We start from the raw sequence: 17,407 nt of genomic DNA, 5'->3' as shown, positions 1-17,407 counted from the left end.
TGGGACACTGTGAGGTTGGGATGAAAATAAACCTTGTTGGAAGAGGGGCCTTTCAAAAAAAATGTTCTCTGTTTTCAAGTGGGGCACTTAATTTGTCCACATTCCGGTCCTGGCTGGCTTGCATGTGACTTGGCTTCTTTGTGTGAGAAAAATCAGCTGCTGTCTCTGTCGTCCTCGAGAACGACTCATCAAATCAAACTTTATTTGTCACATGCGCCGAATACAAGTGTAGACCTTACAGTGAAATGCTTACTTACAAGCCCTTAACCAATAGTGCAGTTCAAATAGAGTTAAGAAAATATTTACCAGATAAACAGAGGTAAAAAAAAAAAATTATAATAAAAAGTAACACAATAACAACAATATGAGGCTATATATAGGGGGTACTGGTACTGAGTCAGTGGGCGGGGGTACATGTTAGTTGAGGTCATTTGTACATGTAGGTGGGGGTGAAGTGACTTTGCATAGATAAAAACAGCGAGGAGCAGCAATGTTCAAAACAAATGGAGGGGGGGGGCAATGTAAATAGTCTGGTGGTCGTTTGATTAATTGTTCAGCTGTCTTATGGCTTGGGTGTAGTAGCTGTTGAGGAGCCTTTTTGTCCTAGACTTGGCGCTCCAGTCCCGCTTGCCATGCGGTAGCAGAGAAAACAGTCTATGACTTGGGTGACTGGAGTCTCTGACAATTTTATGGTCTTTCCTCTGACCGCCTTTCCTATCACCGCCTATTATATAGGTCCTGGATGACAGGAAGCTTGGCCCCAGTGATGTACTGGGCAGTACGCACTACCCTCTGTAGCACCTTTTGGTCAGATACTGAGCAGTTGCCATACCAGGCGGTGATGCAAACGGTCAGGATGCTCTCGGTGGTGCAGCTGTAGAACTTTTTGAGGATCTGGGGACCCATGCCAAATCTTTTCAGTCTCCTGAGGGGGAAAAGGTGTTGTCGTGCCCTCTTCACGACTGTCTTGGCGTGTTTGTACCATGATACACTACAGCCCTGTCGATCTTAATGGGGGCCTGTTCAGCCCGCCTTTTCCTGTAGTTCCTCGGATGTGAGTCACCATTTTATTGGATTATAAATTCCCCATAGTTATGAGGGAGCACTGTGACATTTCCTTTTAATATTGGACTGCTATTAAAAACTAATGTGGCCTTCATAAGATGTCTGAGAGAAATGTCAGCAAGGAGATCCATTAACTCGTAATGCAAAATGTGTACATAGCAAATCTCTGGGGTACAGTAAGGAGAATAGCACTGAATTGGAAAAGGGGCATACCTAGTTAGGTGTATAATTGAAATGTGTCTTCCGCATTTAACACTGAATCAGAGAGGTGTGGGGGGCTGCCTTAATTGACATCCACATCATCGGCGCCCGGGAAACAGTGGGTTAACTGCCTTGCTCAGGGGCAGAACGACAGATCTTTTTTTTTTTACCTTGTCAGCTCAGGGATTCGATCCTGCAACCTTTCGGTTACTGGCCCAACGCTCCTACCCACGCTATTGAGAGGCACATGCAGGATTGCTGGTTGTGATATGATCCTTTCTATTCTGCGTTGCCTGTTAGGACACCTTGGTTCGCAACAATTCATGTTATCAAGAAGTTTATGGGACTCATGAAAGTGATTAAAACAAAATGTAATTTATTTGAGCTTCTTCGACTGTCCTCTAATATAGCCTCAGAAGATCACGTTTTTACAACAGGCTTTAATCTGATCTGTAATAATCCTTTACGGAAATTCTGTTTGCAGTTTGCGGCTTCAGCTGTGTCATGTTGCTATTAAAATGTGTCTCTTCTCCTCCCCTGGGCAGTGGCCTAGGTTGTTGAGTTTCGAGTGTCTTCTTACCTTCCGCAATAGTATTTGTTTCAATTGAGGGAGGGCTGGTTATCCAACACAGAAGGGCTCATCTGACAGTTTTAGTTGAAGCTTCTTGGCTATAGTATGTTGCGGCAAAGTGGTCATTGCTTACGGCCTTTAGTCTGGCTGAGAGATTTGATATTGACAGATGAACACATCCCCTGGAGTGGATGCGGGTGATTATGTTCTTTCTGTTTGAGTGTCGGTCCGAGATCGAGGGCAAATGGGGCCATGCTTTTCAAACTTTAGAGTCATTGCCTCTCATACACTGATCCTCATGTTGGGTATGTGACCCTGTCTGTGACAAGGTGGATTTGAGGAGCTGATTCGTTCATTCAAATCAGTAAATACAGTACACCATCCAGCCATCACTAAACGCGTCTAATTATCTTAACGTAGGCTAAATGCAACCTTGTGTGAGGGTGAAGCACATCATGTTTATAGGCAATATCTAGCAGAATAGCACTGTCTGTTTTACCTTTGGACCGCTGAGTTGTAAACCTTTGTAGAGCGTCGCCCTTGTAGATTTGCCATAAATCCGTGTCATACACTAGACTTAAATACTGTACCTGTCTTAGAATCAGCAGACAAGGCACACCCTCTAAACCCATCTGGTGTACATTAGATGAATGTAAAACTCCTCCCCTTGCCCCCAGGATCTAACAAGGTCTGCTTGATGCAGTTTGTACCCTTTCAATTTACTGTGCGGTCTGAATTCCCCCACTTCTCCGAATCCATACGGGTTTATGTATAGTTTTATGGGCCGTATCTTCCTCCCCAGTTAAATAGTTTTATGGGCCGTATCTTCCTCCCCAGTTAAATTCCCTCTTCCTATCAATCAAGCTCGCTGCAACTCTAAACAAGATGTAACCCTCCCCCCACAGTAGCAGACTGAAGATTGAGGTCCTGAGCAGTCAGTAGGCTGCTGACTCAGTCTGATAACGTGTCTGTGATGTTAGCCCGGGTCTCACAGGCCTCTGCATTCCAGCACCCCCCAGGCCTGTGGTACGAGAGTCAGTGACTGGGGCTGCTGACAGGCAAGGCTGTTTTTAGCAAACCACTGAAGGTCAGCGCTGCTCGGCAGATTGTGAGGGCTATATATACCAACAGTGCCCACCTCCAACCCTTCAGGGGTCAGGGGACCGGGTTGGGACTCAGCCTTTCTTAGCTGTCCATTGGTGTCAGCGGTGGGTTAATGTCTCTTGGAGCCTATGATGGCTGTGTTCTCATGGTGTTTAATTGCTGTTACTGAGAGGTAATCTGGACTGTTGACCTGTGAAGAAGCATTGATGCTTTCCCATGGCAGACTAGGACTGCTGGGTAGAGCAGTGGTGTGGGGGATAGGATATCGGGTCACCCTGATTCTTTTTGCGCTTGCTAGCAGAAACTAACCTAAGACTCAAGCTTTGGTCTTCAAGTATGTGGCTTGTAAAATTACACATATTTTGGACAAATGAAACACTATATTCTGTGTAAATTTGGTGTAGTCCTTATTTCCCCCTGAAATGAATACAGTACTAGCAAGGGAACTTCTGGGTTTTTAAGTGTTTTCCTCTCATAAACCTGTTGTTAATTTATGTAAAAGCATTGCGTGTACTTTTGAAACCTCAGAATGATCTTGTGAAAGAGCAGTTTGAATTAATACGTATTGAATCAAATGTGTTGGGGACACATAGATGAATCAAATCAGAAGTTCTGTGTCATGATAAGTGGACAAACCCATAATGAACAAAATATGAATTAAACCATGATCTGATGAAGCGATTACATCGTGGCAGGCCAGTGAAACTGTGATACAAGTGTGGGGCCTCATTTCAGCATATCGATACTGTAGCTCTTCGGCTGGCAATCACTCTTTCTTTAGTTAGCTACTGTACTTTTGACTCTTTGCGGATTTCCCTCTTTCTTTCTTTCTTTCTTTCTTTCTCTCTCTATTTTGTTCCCTTTTGCCTTTATCTCTTTCAAGTCAAAGGGCTTTATTGGCAACATATGTTATAGATAATAAACAAAAGTGAAATAAATAAGGAACAGTAAACACTCATAAACCTTCCAAAGGAATAGAGACATTTGAAATGTCATTATGGCTATATATTTCTTCTCTCTGTCTCTCTGTGTGTGTGCCCCCACTTTCCTGCATGGTCTTTGCCTGGCCCATAGAACAGGCCAGTCCTTTGTGTGTTGTGAGTGCACAGGAGATTTGAGCTGGCATATCAGCCAGCCATTCACCCAGATATCAATAGACCAGAGTCGGGGTGGAGGGTTAGTACAAGTTTTGTGAGCCAGTTGGTAATCCACTCCTCACCCTCTCTCTCAAGCCCTTTGTTTTTCCTGGTTGCCCCAACATTTCTTCTTCTTATTTGCTTGGTGGCTCCAGTGAGAAACAAAAGTTTCAATGAACTTGGATTTTGTAGCTTATTTAGTCATCATTTACTGATGGAGGAAGTTTTCCATTTTAGTCATCATTGGGGGAAAGATTGTCTAAAAAATGGAGCAACACCTGTTGCATGTTTTACTCCAGTAGCATTGTAATCACTGTGTTATCTCATTTCCTGCATTATTACGGCGTGACCCTGATGGTCAACTTGACTGTAAGATGTCACTAGTAACTCTTTGATCAAACTATCTTGTCCTCTGTGGCACCAATTGTAATAGAGTTGACTTGACTGACCAGTGGAGCACAAACACCATTGTAAATACAACGTATATTTATCAATCAAATGTATTTATAAATCCCTTTTTACATCAGCCGATGTCACAAAGTGCTATACAGAAACCCAGCCTAAAACCCCAAACAGCAAACAATGCAGATGTAGAAGTACGTTGGCTAGGAAAAACTCCCTAGGAAGACCAGAACCTAGGAAGAAACCTTGAGAGGAACCAGGCTATGAGGGGTGGCCAGTCCTCTTCTGGCTGTGCCGGGTGGAGATTATAACAGAACATGGCCAAGATGTTCAAACGTTCATAGATGACCAGCAGGGTCGGATAATAATAATCACAGTGGTTGTAGAGGGTGCAACAGGTCAGCACCTCAGGAGTCAATGTCAGTTGGCTTTTCATAGCCGATCATTCAGAGTTCGAGACAGCAGGTGCGGTAGAGAGAGTCCCCTCTTTGGGATGGCATGGAAGAGCACATTTATCTGTTTTATTTATTTTCCCTTTCATACTTCAGCTACATGCACATTGTTACAACACTTGACACAGCAAATAATATAACAGTTGAAATGTCTATATTCTTTAAAGAAAATTGTGAGTGTAAAGTTTACTGTATTTATTTCCCTTGTTTATTTCCGTTTTTGTTTGTCTATTCCACTTGCCTTGACAATGTAGACATATGTTTCCAATGCCAATAAAGCCCTTTAAATTGAATAGAGGGGGGAGCAGCTCTCAATGGACAGGGAGGGTGTGCTTTGATCCTCAAATCATAATTATTTATATAGCCCTTCTTACATCAGCTGATATCTCAAAGTGCTGTACAGAAACCCAGGCTAAAACCCCAAACAGCAAGCAATGCAGATGTAGAAGTACGGTGGCTCTGAAAAACTCCCTAGAAAGGCCAGAACCTAGGAAGAAACCTAGAGAGGAACCAGGCTATGTGGGGTGGCCAGTCCTCTTCTGGCTGTGCCGGGTGGAGATTATAACAAAACATGGCCAAGATGTTCAGAAATTACCAGCATGGTCAAATAATAATAATCACAGTGGTTGTCGAGGGTGCAGCAAGTCAGCACCTCAGGAGTAAATGTCAGTTGGCTTTTCATAGCCGATCATTAAGAGTATCTCTACCACTCCTGCTGAGCAGCAGCACAGCCAGGTGGACTGAGGACAGCAAGGAGCCATCATGCCAGGTAGTCCTGAGGCATGGTCCTAGGGCTCAGGTCCTCCAAAAGAGAGAATTAGAGAGAGCATACTTAAATTCACACAGGACACCGGATAAGACAGGAGAAGTACTCCAGATATAACAGACTGACCCTAGCCCCCTGACACATAAACTACTGCAGCATAAATACTGGAGGCTGAGACAGGAGGGGTCAGGAGACACTGTGGCCTCATCCGATGATACCCCCGGACGGGGCCAAACAGGCAGGATATAACCCCACCCACTTTGCCAAGCACAGCCCCCACACCACTAGAGGGATATCTTCAACCAACAACTTACCATCCTGAGACAAGGCCGAGTATAGCCCACAAAGATCTCCGCCACGGCACAACCCAAGGGAGGACGCCAACCCAGACAGGAAGATCACGTCAGTGACTCAACCCACTCAAGTGACGCACCCCTCATAGGGACGGCATGGAAGAGCACCAGTAAGCCAGTGACTCAGCCCCTGTAATAGGGTTAGAGGCAGAGAATCCCAGTGGAAAGAGGGGAACCGGCCAGGCAGAGACAGCAAGGGCGGTTCGTTGCTCCAGAGCCTTTCCGTTCACACTCCTGGGCCAGACTACACTCAATCATATGACCCACTGAAGAGATGAGTCTTCAGTAAAGACTTAAAAGGTTGAGACCGAGTCTGCGTCTCTCACATGGGTAGGTAGACCATTCCATAAAGAAGGAGCTCTATAGGAGAAAGCCCTACCTCTAGCTGTTTGCTTAGAAATTCTAGGGACAATTAGGAGGCCTGCGTCTTGTGACTGTAGCGTACGTGTAGGTATGTACGGCAGGACCAAATCGGAAAGATGGGTAGGAGCAAGCCCATGTAATGCTTTGTAGGTTAGCAATAAAAACCTGCCAGTCTCTCGGTTTCTCGGTCTGTCCCTATAGTCTGTCCCCTCAGACTAATGACACATTTTCAGACATTCACTGGGTACAGTTTGATTTATTCATGGATGATGATAATAATAAATATTTAGAGGGGCTTGATCAGATTTTTTTTTTGGGGGGGGGGAACTATTTTTGTTAAAACATTGTGGGGTTTTAGTCTCTTTTTCAAATTATTATTTTAATCACAACCTTTTACATAGCAAAGCATAAATTCTATTAATAAGCTCCTGTCAATTGTCCTGGACCCTGTCATAAACGATGACTGTCATCATTCTTTTCCCTCAATATTAATGTGAGAAACAGCACGGACACAATGTCTAGGAGCTCCATTAATACATTATGACTGGCTCAGGAGATTTTCCTTTATCATGATCAAGAAACACTTTATTTAGGGACAGGATTTTATGACAAACCACTCTGTGATCCAGCAGTGGTTTTGGCAGTAGAATAGAAAGTCAGTTTTACCAATTGAGTGTGGGGCAATCAATAGCCATTAATGGCTATCGAAGGGCCTTAAGATTGTGGTTTAGCAGTGACCCATCTGTAAAAATGTAGTGTACACCAGGAATGTGTACACCAGGACTCCCCACTAAATACAGCATCAGGCTCCGTGTTTAACATTTGAACCTGTCTTGAGAATAAAGTCTTATTTACAGGATCACTGCAATATAATAAATGCCATTGTTCTTCAAATTATGTATTTTATTTTTGAAAAATAAATGTGTATTTTTTTTGGGGGGCTGTTTTTACCTTTTTTTTGCACTCAAAAGCACACTTTGTTTTAAAATGGAAAAACAACAACAACAACATTGCATGTTTTAAGTACACAATAATGCTTCAACCACATGAGGAGACCCCTTTTGAGGAGACCCCTTTTCTGATAATATTTTTTTAGGGGTGTAGTTACCCTTTAATTCAAGTGCACACCTAGCAAGAGGCTGTTGTTTATCAGTGTTTTTGTAGTGCCAATGTGATGGTAGAGTTTGCAAATACTCACTGGATTGATGAAAATAATCATGATACCATTCTGCCAGGTAAGCATAGGCAACTTTGAAGTTAACATTTTATTTGAAGGTTTTTAGGAAAGCTTTTCCATCTAGACTTACCAGAAGACTGTTTTCATTAGCATCATCGCTAACGGTTACACAAAGCGGTAGATGCGCACATCATACACAGACAGGGGCATTCTCATTGCCTCTCCAGGTTAGCTGCAGGAAATACAAATCACTTAATCATTCTGTTAATGTCTTAGATAGATATATATATCTATCTATCAGTTGAAGTCGGAAGTTTACATACACTTAGGTTGGAGTCATTAAACCACTCCACACATTTCTTGTTAACAAACTATAGTTTTGTCATGTCGGGTAGGACATCTACTTTGTGCATGACACAAGTAATTTTTCCAACAATTGTTTACAGGCAGATTATTTCACTTATCACAATTCACAATTGTATCACAATTCCAGTGGGTCAGAAGTTTACATACACCAAGTTGACTGTGCCTTTAAACAGCTTGTAAAATATCATAAAATGATGTCATGACTTTAGAAGCTTCTGATAGGCTAATAGACATCATTTGAGTCAATTGGGGGTGTACCTGTGGATGTATTTCAAGGCCTACCTTCAAACTCAGTGCCTCTTTGCTTGACATCATAGGAAAATAAAAAAATTGTAGACGTCCACAAGTCTGGTTCATCCTTGGGAGCAATTTCCAAGGGCCTGAAGGTACCATGTTCATAAGTACAAACAATAGTACACAAGTATAAACACCATGGGACCATGCATCCGTCATACCACCTAGGAAGGAGACGCATTCTGTCTCCTAGAGATGAACATACTTTGGTGCGAAAAGTGCAAATCAATCCCAGAACAACAGCAAAGGCCCTTGTGAAGATGCTGGAGGAAACAGGTACAAAAGTATCTATATTCACAGTAAAACGAGTTCTATATCGATATAATATAACCTGAAAGGCCGCTCGGCAAGGAAGAAGCCACTGCTCCAAAACCGCCATTAAAAAGCCAGACTACGGTTTGCAACTGCACATGGGGACACAGATCGTACTTTTTAGAGAAATGTCCTCTGATCTTATGAAACAAAAATGGAACTGTTTGGCCATAATGACAATCATTATGTTTGGAGGGAAAAGAGGGAGGCATGCAAGCCGAAGACCACCATCCCAACTGTGAAGCTGGGGTGGCAGCATCATGTTGTGGGGGTGCTTTGCTGCAGGAGGGACTGGTACACTTCACAAAAAAGATGGCATCATGAGGAGGAAAATTATGTGGATATATTATAGCAACATCTCATGACATTAATCAAGAAGTTAAAGCTTGTTCGCAAATGGTTCTTCCAAATGGACAATGACCCCAAGCATACTTCCAAAGTTGTGGGAAAATGACTTAAGGACAACAAAGTCAAGGTATTGGAGTGGTCATCACAAAGCCCTGACCTCCATCCCATAGAAAATGTGTGGGCAGAACTGAAAAAGCGTGTGCAAGCAAGGAGGCCTACAAACCTGACTCAGTTACACCAGCTCTGTCAGGAGGAATGGGCCAAAATTCACTCAACTTATTTTGGGAAGCTTGTGGAAGGCTACCCGAAACGTTTGACCCAAGTTAAACAAATTTAAAGGCAATGCTACCAAATACTAATTGAGCGTATGTGAACTTCTGAACCACTGGGAATGTGATGAAAGAAATAAAAGCTGAAATAAATACATCTTTCTTGTTACTGGCCTACGCACAATACCCCATAATGTCAGTGGATTTCTTTTTTTTTTTAAGAATGTATGATTAAAAAATAAAAAGCAGACGTGTCTTGAGTCAATAAGTATTCACACCTTTTGTTATGGCAAGCCTAAATAAGTTCAGGAGTAAAGATTTGCTTAACGAGTCACATAAGTTGCATGGACTCACTCTGTGTGCAGTTGTGTTATTGACTGTACGTTTGTTTATCCCATGTGTAACTCTGTTGTTTTTGTCGCACTGCTTTGCTTCATCTTGGCCAGGTCGCAGTTGTAAATGAGAACTTGTTCTCAACTGGCCTACCTGGTTAAATAAAGGTGAAATAAAAAAATAAAAAATAGTTATTCAAAATCATGTTAAACACCATCTCATCTCTGTACCCCACAGATACAATTATCTGTAAGGTCTCTCAGTCAAGCAGTGAATTTCAAACACAGATTTAACCACAAAGACCAGGGAGGTTTTCCAATGCCTTACAAAGAAGAACACTATTGGTAGATGGGTAGAAAAAAGCAGACATTGAATATCCCTTTAAGCATAGTGAAGTTATTAATTACACTTTGGATGGTGTATCAATACACTCAGTCACTACAAAGATACAGGCCTCCTTCCTAACTCAGTAGCCGAAGAGGTAGGAAACCGCTCAGGGATTTCACTATGTGGCCAATGGTGTTAGAGTTTAATGGCTGTGATATATATATTTTTAGGATATATCAAAAACATTGTAGTTGACCTGAAATACTAACCTAAATGACAGTGCAAAGAGGAAGCCTGAACAGAAATAAAAAATATTGTGGAGAAGAAATTGTTATCCCGAATACAAAGCGTTGTGTTTGGGGCAAATCTAACACAACACATCATTGAGTACCACTCTTCATATTTTCAAACATGGTGGTGGCTGCATCATGTTATGGGTATGCTTGTCATCGATAAGGACTAGGGAGTTTTTAGGATGAAAATAAACGGAATAAACTAAGCACAGGCACAATCCTAGAGGAAAACCTGGTTCAGTCTGCTTTCCAACAGACACTGGGTGGCAAAATCACCTTTCAGAAGGACAATAACCTATAACACACAAGTTCAAATATACACTCGAGTTGCGTACCAAGCGGCCTAGTTACAGTTGTGACTTAAATCAGCTTCAAAATCTATGGCAAGACTTGAAAATGGCTGTCTAGCAATGATCAACAACCTACTTGAAAAAATATATAATATTGTACAATCCAGGTGTGCAAAGCTCTTAGACTCACGCTGCCAAAGGTGATTCTAACATGAATTGACCCCAGGGGTTGAATACTTATGTAATCAAGATATATTAGTGTTTTTATTTGTTATACATTTTTTACCTATGTTAGAATTCTTCTTCCACTTTGACATTAGAGTATTTTGTGTCGATCGTTGACCAAAAAGGACAATTAAATACATTTGAATCCAACCTTGTAACACGACAATGTAAAAAAAAAATCGAGGGGTGTGAATACTTTCTGAAGGCCCTGAGAATATATGTTCCAACACCGGTTAGTTCCAGTTCCCTGTTGGTGTGTGTTTTAAATGAACTCTTCACAGTGGTCTCACCAGCTAGTTGTAGGCTGTCTTGCACGTGCCTAGTGACAACTGAGCTCCCCAGGGAGATACAGACAGGGACCCATTTAATTTTTTCACTCAGAGAGAGATGGATAGGGATGGAGGGAGGGAAGGAGAGAGTGATGAGTAGAGGGAGAGAAAAAGAGGGAGAGCGGGGTGTGAGAAAGGGAGCGAGATAATGGGATAGAGAGAAGGAGTAAGAAGAAGGGAATTAAGGAGGGGGAGAGTGGAAGAGATAGCGAGAGAGGGATATATGTGAAGGCAACAGACCGAGATGGCTGGTGGAGCTTGATACCAGCCTCAGACAGCCTTCTGCACCGCTGTGGGACAGTCTGTTTTTTACCGGAATGAGGTGTAGGCCAATTTGAATTAGTTTCATTTATAGAACTGTGAGGAGTGACAAGGAAGCGGGGGGGGGTGCTTGTTTCCCGAAATGCATAGCTGAAAAGCCCTCCTGGATGTAACTGATTAGTGGAGACATTTCAACAACACACTCAAACGGGTCTGCAACAGTGTGTGATTACTCAATTATTTGTATTTTTGGTAAACAGCTGAGGGATGGGGCGGGAGAAATGTAACCACTCTCAAACTCATAGACAGTTATAAGTTATATTCTTAAAAACTTCTATGGCTATATATCATTCATTTAACAGTCCATAAATGGTTGTAGCAATCACCGATACTAAACCCCTTAATGCTAAAGTTTACTTTGATTTTGAAATCTTATTTGCACTTCTCTGAAGTCAGTGCCCATTCACTTCTCCATTTTCTGTGCTCATTTGCATTTCTATCTTCTCTGTGAAATCGGTGCCCATTCATCTTGGCTTCCGAGTGGCGCAGCGGTCTAAGGCTCTGCATCTCAGTGCAAGAGGTGTCACTACAGTCCCTGGTTCGAATTCAGGCTGAATCACATCCGGACGTGATTGAGAGTCCCATTGGGCGAGGCACAATTGGCCCAGCATCGTCCGGGTTTGGCTTGGGTAGGCCGTCATTGTGAATAAGATTTTTTTCTTAAACTGACTTGCCTAGTTAAATAAAGGTTAAATAAAATAAATAAAAATCTCATTCTAATGAATGAAGTGTGTCTCGGTCTACAGCCGACTCACTCTCTTCACTTTGATGAAAGTGCACACAGACCCTATTGTTGCAATGTTATTCCATGTTCTTTTAACAGTAATAATGAATAAGCCACCCTGACTTTCATTTTCCACTCAAGGGATTTAGTCAGTTAGATTGCTTTATGAGAGCTCTCTCACTTCTCTCGCTCTTTTATTCCTCTCTTCCTGAATGATGGAAATTATTGCGGGAATGTGAAAAGTGAACAGTTTGAACAGGAAGCAGCCAATTACTGTGTACTACTCCTGGGAGTAAAAGTTGGGGATAAAGACCATGAGATTAGGTGAGGTAAGGGTTTTTAACAGGAGGGATATTTTGGGGCGAGGGTGGTTTTTATAAATGAGGGCAGATGGTGTCAAAACTGGAGGGTTAAAGAATAAAAATAAATAAAACCCTGCCTCTGATAAATCGGCTAATGAGTGGTCTGGAAGCCTCCCCATCCTTTCTCCCCTAGTTTCATCATTAAATGGTGGAAATTACAGATAGTTTCCAGTGTACTAATGATCCTGGGCACTTAATTAGATGTTTCCTGGTTTGTTCGGAGGCATGAATCGCATTGGTGACTACGCTAACACTTTATTTAGATTAGTCTGTAGAGCACCTACAGATGGCGTATCATTAACATTTCAACTAACTACACTACATGACCAAAAGTATGTGGATACCTGCTCGTCGAACATCTCATTCCAACATAATGGGCATTAATATGGAGTTGGTCCCCGCCTTTGCTGCTATAACAGCCTCCACTCTTCTGGGAAGGCTTTCCACTAGATGTTGGAACATTGCTGCGGGGACAGATTCGTCTGTCGGACTGCCAGATGGTGAAGGGTGATTCATCACTCCAGAGAACGCGTTCCCACTGTTCCAGAGTCCAATGGCGGTGAGCTTTACACCACTCCTGCCGAGCGCATGGTGATCTTAGGCTTGTGTGCGGCTGCTCGGCCATGGAAACCCATTTCATGAAGCTCCCGATGAACAATTATTTTGCTGATGTTGCTTCCAGAGGCAGTTTGGAACTTCTGTGGCCTACCACTTTGCGGCTGAGCCGTTGTTGCTGTGGCTGGGTGGTAGCCTAGCGGTCAAGAGGTTGGGCCAGTAAATGAAAGGTTGCTGGTTCGAATCCTGAAGCTGACTAGATGAAATCTGCCGATGTGCCCTTGAGCTAGGTACTTAACCCTAATTGCTCTGCATAAGAGCATCTGCTAAATGACTAAAATTAGTTAGTTTTTTTAAATGCTCAGAGACGTTTCCAATTCCCAATAACAACACAGTTGACCGGGTCTAGCAGGGCAGAAATTTGATGAACTGACTTGTTGGAAAGGTGGCATCCTATGATGATGCCACGTTGAAAGTCACTGAGCTCTTCAGTAAGGCCATTCTACTGCCAATGTTTTGTCTATGGAGATTGCATGGCTGTGTGCTTTTATACACCTGTCAGCAACAGGTGTGGCTGAAATAGCAGAGTCCACTAATTTCAAGGTATGTCCATATACTTTTGCGTATATATATTGTATCTACTAACCCTAACCTTAACCCTTATCCTAACCCTAAACGTAACCCTTATTCTGAACCGAGCCATAGCACACAGTTGCTTATCAACAGATAGTTTGGTGATAGTATGACCATGTATTGAGCATCTACAGATGGACTTTCTGGACTATCCAAATAAAGTGTGATCGTGATTACTGATGAACTGATCGTCCAAGTTCAGTCTTCTACACCCATAATAACATACTGTACTACAACTGAGATAACGTAATAATCACAGAATATTCCGCATGTTCGGTTATGTAGTCAGCTGTCAAAGATTAGACATGGAGGCCTGCCTGTACACTTGTGTCCTCTTATTGTGTCCAGTGTAAACGGGTTGTCGGGCTCCACCTGACTGTGATTGGGAGGAGGCTTTGCACCTCTGAGAGACTTAAGCCGAGCCCTACGTGACAGGCAGCTCACTCATAACACCATTGATCAATTCCATTCCTATTTCATTGACCTAAGATATTTACTTCTCTGCTGTGATTAAGTGGTAGTAAATAAGGCATACTTTTATGACTGTTTAATACCAACTATCAATCACTTACGTCATGTATTTTCAGGTAGAGGAAGTCCTGCAATGCAACTGATTTTATCCCTCTCGTGCGTTGTCTCTCATTCAACAAGCTCTTAGTGTCTGCTCCACACAGACCGAGACCGTGCAAGTAAGCGAGCGGACAATGGATTATGGTCATTGTAGTTAATCACCACATTTTTTGCACTAAACTATGTAGAATATTGGCCTGTTGGAAACTACAAATCCTTACTAAATTTCAAAGTTCGGGGTTGATCTAATTTCTCTCTATAGAAACTGACCATCAAGCTCACAGAATAAAACAGAACAAAATGTTATTATAATAATTGAACTGATGTCTGTCAATTAGCTGTTTTTTGTATTTTATTTTTTTATGTTTAGACATTTTGGTTAATCGCTTAGCACTAGTTTCCATTTGACAAAGCACATTATGATTGACCTATGTGTGTGCTCACCGTCCCCAGATCACCCCAGGGAGTAAGGCACAGCAGGGCAACCTGATCCAGGGTGACATCATCGTGGCCATCGACGGGGTCAGCACTGAAGGCATGACCCACCTAGAGGCCCAGAACAAGATCAAGTCTGCCAGCTTCAACCTGGCCCTCACCATGCAGAAGTATGTCACACACACACACACACACACACACACACTCCTCTCACGCCAACTCTTATAGTGTTATAGTGGCATAATTGATGATCAGACAGAGATATTAGCTGTCATTTTAAACACGCACAGGGAGACAGAGTGGGCTGCCTCAGATCTTTTTAGAGGTAGAGATGTGGCCTTTCTGTCATCTGAGGATTGAGGAGAGAGGGAATGTATGGAGGGAGGGAATAGAAATAATAATATTTTTACACCTGTTGTCCTGGTTAAAACTAGAGAACCAAAGATGGATTTGGTATACTTTTATCATGGGATATACATCAATTCGATTATACTTTTTTTCCCTCTGACACAAGTGTGCTCCCCATTTAAATAACCAGAAGTGCACTCATTTTTTTTGTCAATGTTACTATAGGAAAAAGAAAATCAGTGGAACAATATTATTAGCATGCAGCATCGGTCTGTGGACCATGCTTAAATTGATTTAGTTTGGAACAAATGCTTGTGTACAGACACATATCTCACAGCAAAACCTAAGTATTTTACCCATCTACCAATAGGTTCCCTTGTTTGCTAGGCATTGGAAAACCTCCCTGGTCTTTGTGGTTGAATATATGTTTGAAATTCACTGCTCAACTGAGGGACCTTACAATTATCTGCATGTGTGGAGTTCAGATATGAAGTAGTCATTCAAAAATCATGTTAAACTCTATTATTGCATACAAGGTGAGTCCATGCAACTTATTATGTGACTCGTTGAGATCAAGTTTTACTGCTGAAATTTAGGCTTGCCATAACAAAGGAGTTGACTGAAGACATATCAGCTTTTCATTTTTAATTAATTTGTAAAATAATTCGAAAAACTTTATTCCACTTCGACATTATGTTGTATTGTGTGTAGGCCAATGACAAAATAATTTTCAATTCAGGCTGTAACAACAAAATGTGAAGAAGTCAAGGGCTGTGAATTATTTCTGAAGGCACTGTATGTGTTGTAGTTGTTTTAAGTTTAAACTGAAAACATTTTTACCATCCTGAAAAATTCTTATTTTTTGGGGGAGTGGTGGCAATAATTTAGCAGAGAAGGCCCGTCACTGAAAAATGAATATACAGTTGAAGTCGGAAGTTTACATACACTTAGGTTGGAGTCATTAAAACTTGTTTTTCAACCACTCCACAAATTTCTTGTGAACAAACTATAGTTTTGGCAAGTCAGTTAGGACATCTACTTTGTGCAAGACACAAGTCATTTTTCCAACAATTGTTTACAGACAGATTATGTCATTTATAATTCACTGTATCACAATTCCAGCGGGTAAGAAGTTTACATACACTAAGTTGACAGTGACTTTAAACAGCTTGGAAAACTCCATAAAATGATGTCATGGCTTTAGAAGCTTCTGATAGGCTAATTGACATAATTTGAGTCAGTTGTAGGTGTACCTGTGGATGTATTTCAAGGCCTACCTTCAAACTCAGTGCCTCTTTGCTTCACATCATGGGAAAATCAAAAGAAATCAGCCAAGACCTCAGAAAAGAAATTGTAGACCTCCACAAGTCTGGTTCATCCTTGGGAGCAATTTCCAAATGCCTGAAGGTACCACGTTCATCTGTACAAACAATAGTACGCAAGTATAAACACCATGGGACCAAACAGCTGTCATACCGCTTGGGAAGAAGACGCATTCTGTCTCCTAGAGATGAACATACTTTGGTGCGAAAAGTGCAAATCAATCCCAGAACAACAGCAAAGGACCTTGTGAAGATGCTGGAGGAAACAGGTACAAAAGTATCTATATACACAGTAAAACGAGTCCTATATCAACATAACCTGAAAGGCCGTTCAGCAAGGAAGAAGCCACTGCTCCAAAACTGCCAGACTACAGTTTGCAACTGCACATGGGGACAAAGATCAGACTTTTTGGAGAAATGTCCTCTGGTCTGATGAAACAAAAATAGAAATGTTTGGCCATATTGACCATCGTTATGTTTAGAGGGAAAAGGGGGAGGCTTGCAAGCCGAAGAACACCATCCCAACTGTGAAGCACGGGGGTGGCAGCATCATGTTGTGGGGTGCTTCGCTGCAGGAGGGACTGGTGCACTTCACAAAATAGTTGGCATCATGAGGATGGATATATTGAAGCAACATCTCAAGACATCAGTCAGAAAGTTAAAGCTTGGTCGCAAATGGGTCTTCCAAATGGACAATGACCCCAAGCATACTTCCAAAGTTGTGTCAAAATGGCTTAAGGACAACAAAGTCAAGGTATTGGAGTGGCCATCACAAAGCCCTGACCTCAATCCCATAGAACATTTGTGGGCAGAACTGAAAAAGCGTGTGTGAGCAAGGAGGCCTACAAACCTGACTCAGTTACACCAGCTCTGTCAGGAGGAATGGGCCAAAATTCACCCCTTATTGTGGGAAGCTTGTGGAAGGCTACCCGAAACGTTTGACCCAAGTTAAACAATTTAAAGGCAATGCTACCAAATTAGTAATTGAGCGAATGCAAACTTCTGACCCACTGAGATTGTGATGAAAGAAATAAAAGCTGAAATAAATCATTCTTTATACTATTATTCTGACATTTCACATTCTTAAAATAAAGTGGTAATCCTAACTGACCTAAAACAGGGAATTTTTACTAGGATTAAATGTCAGAAATTGTGAAAAAC

At 42.0% G+C, this 17,407-nt stretch overlaps 1 protein-coding gene across 1 annotated transcript in view; it reads left to right on the top strand.

Moving 5' to 3' along the window:
* The window catches only part of LOC112253521 (LIM domain-binding protein 3), a 61,241-nt gene that overhangs the window by 5,798 nt on the left and 38,036 nt on the right, over positions 1 to 17,407 (top strand). The window contains exon 2 of the mRNA XM_024425468.2: positions 14,595 to 14,746. Coding sequence (XP_024281236.1) covers positions 14,595 to 14,746 — 152 coding nt within the window. The remainder of the gene's footprint in view (positions 1 to 14,594; positions 14,747 to 17,407) is intronic.

The sequence above is a fragment of the Oncorhynchus tshawytscha genome, linkage group LG06, assembly GCF_018296145.1.
Source record: "Oncorhynchus tshawytscha isolate Ot180627B linkage group LG06, Otsh_v2.0, whole genome shotgun sequence".
In the NCBI taxonomy this organism is placed as follows: Eukaryota; Metazoa; Chordata; class Actinopteri; order Salmoniformes; family Salmonidae; genus Oncorhynchus; species Oncorhynchus tshawytscha.
The sequence above is the reverse complement of the archived record's forward strand: the minus strand, read 5'-3'. Positions and strand labels throughout refer to the sequence as shown.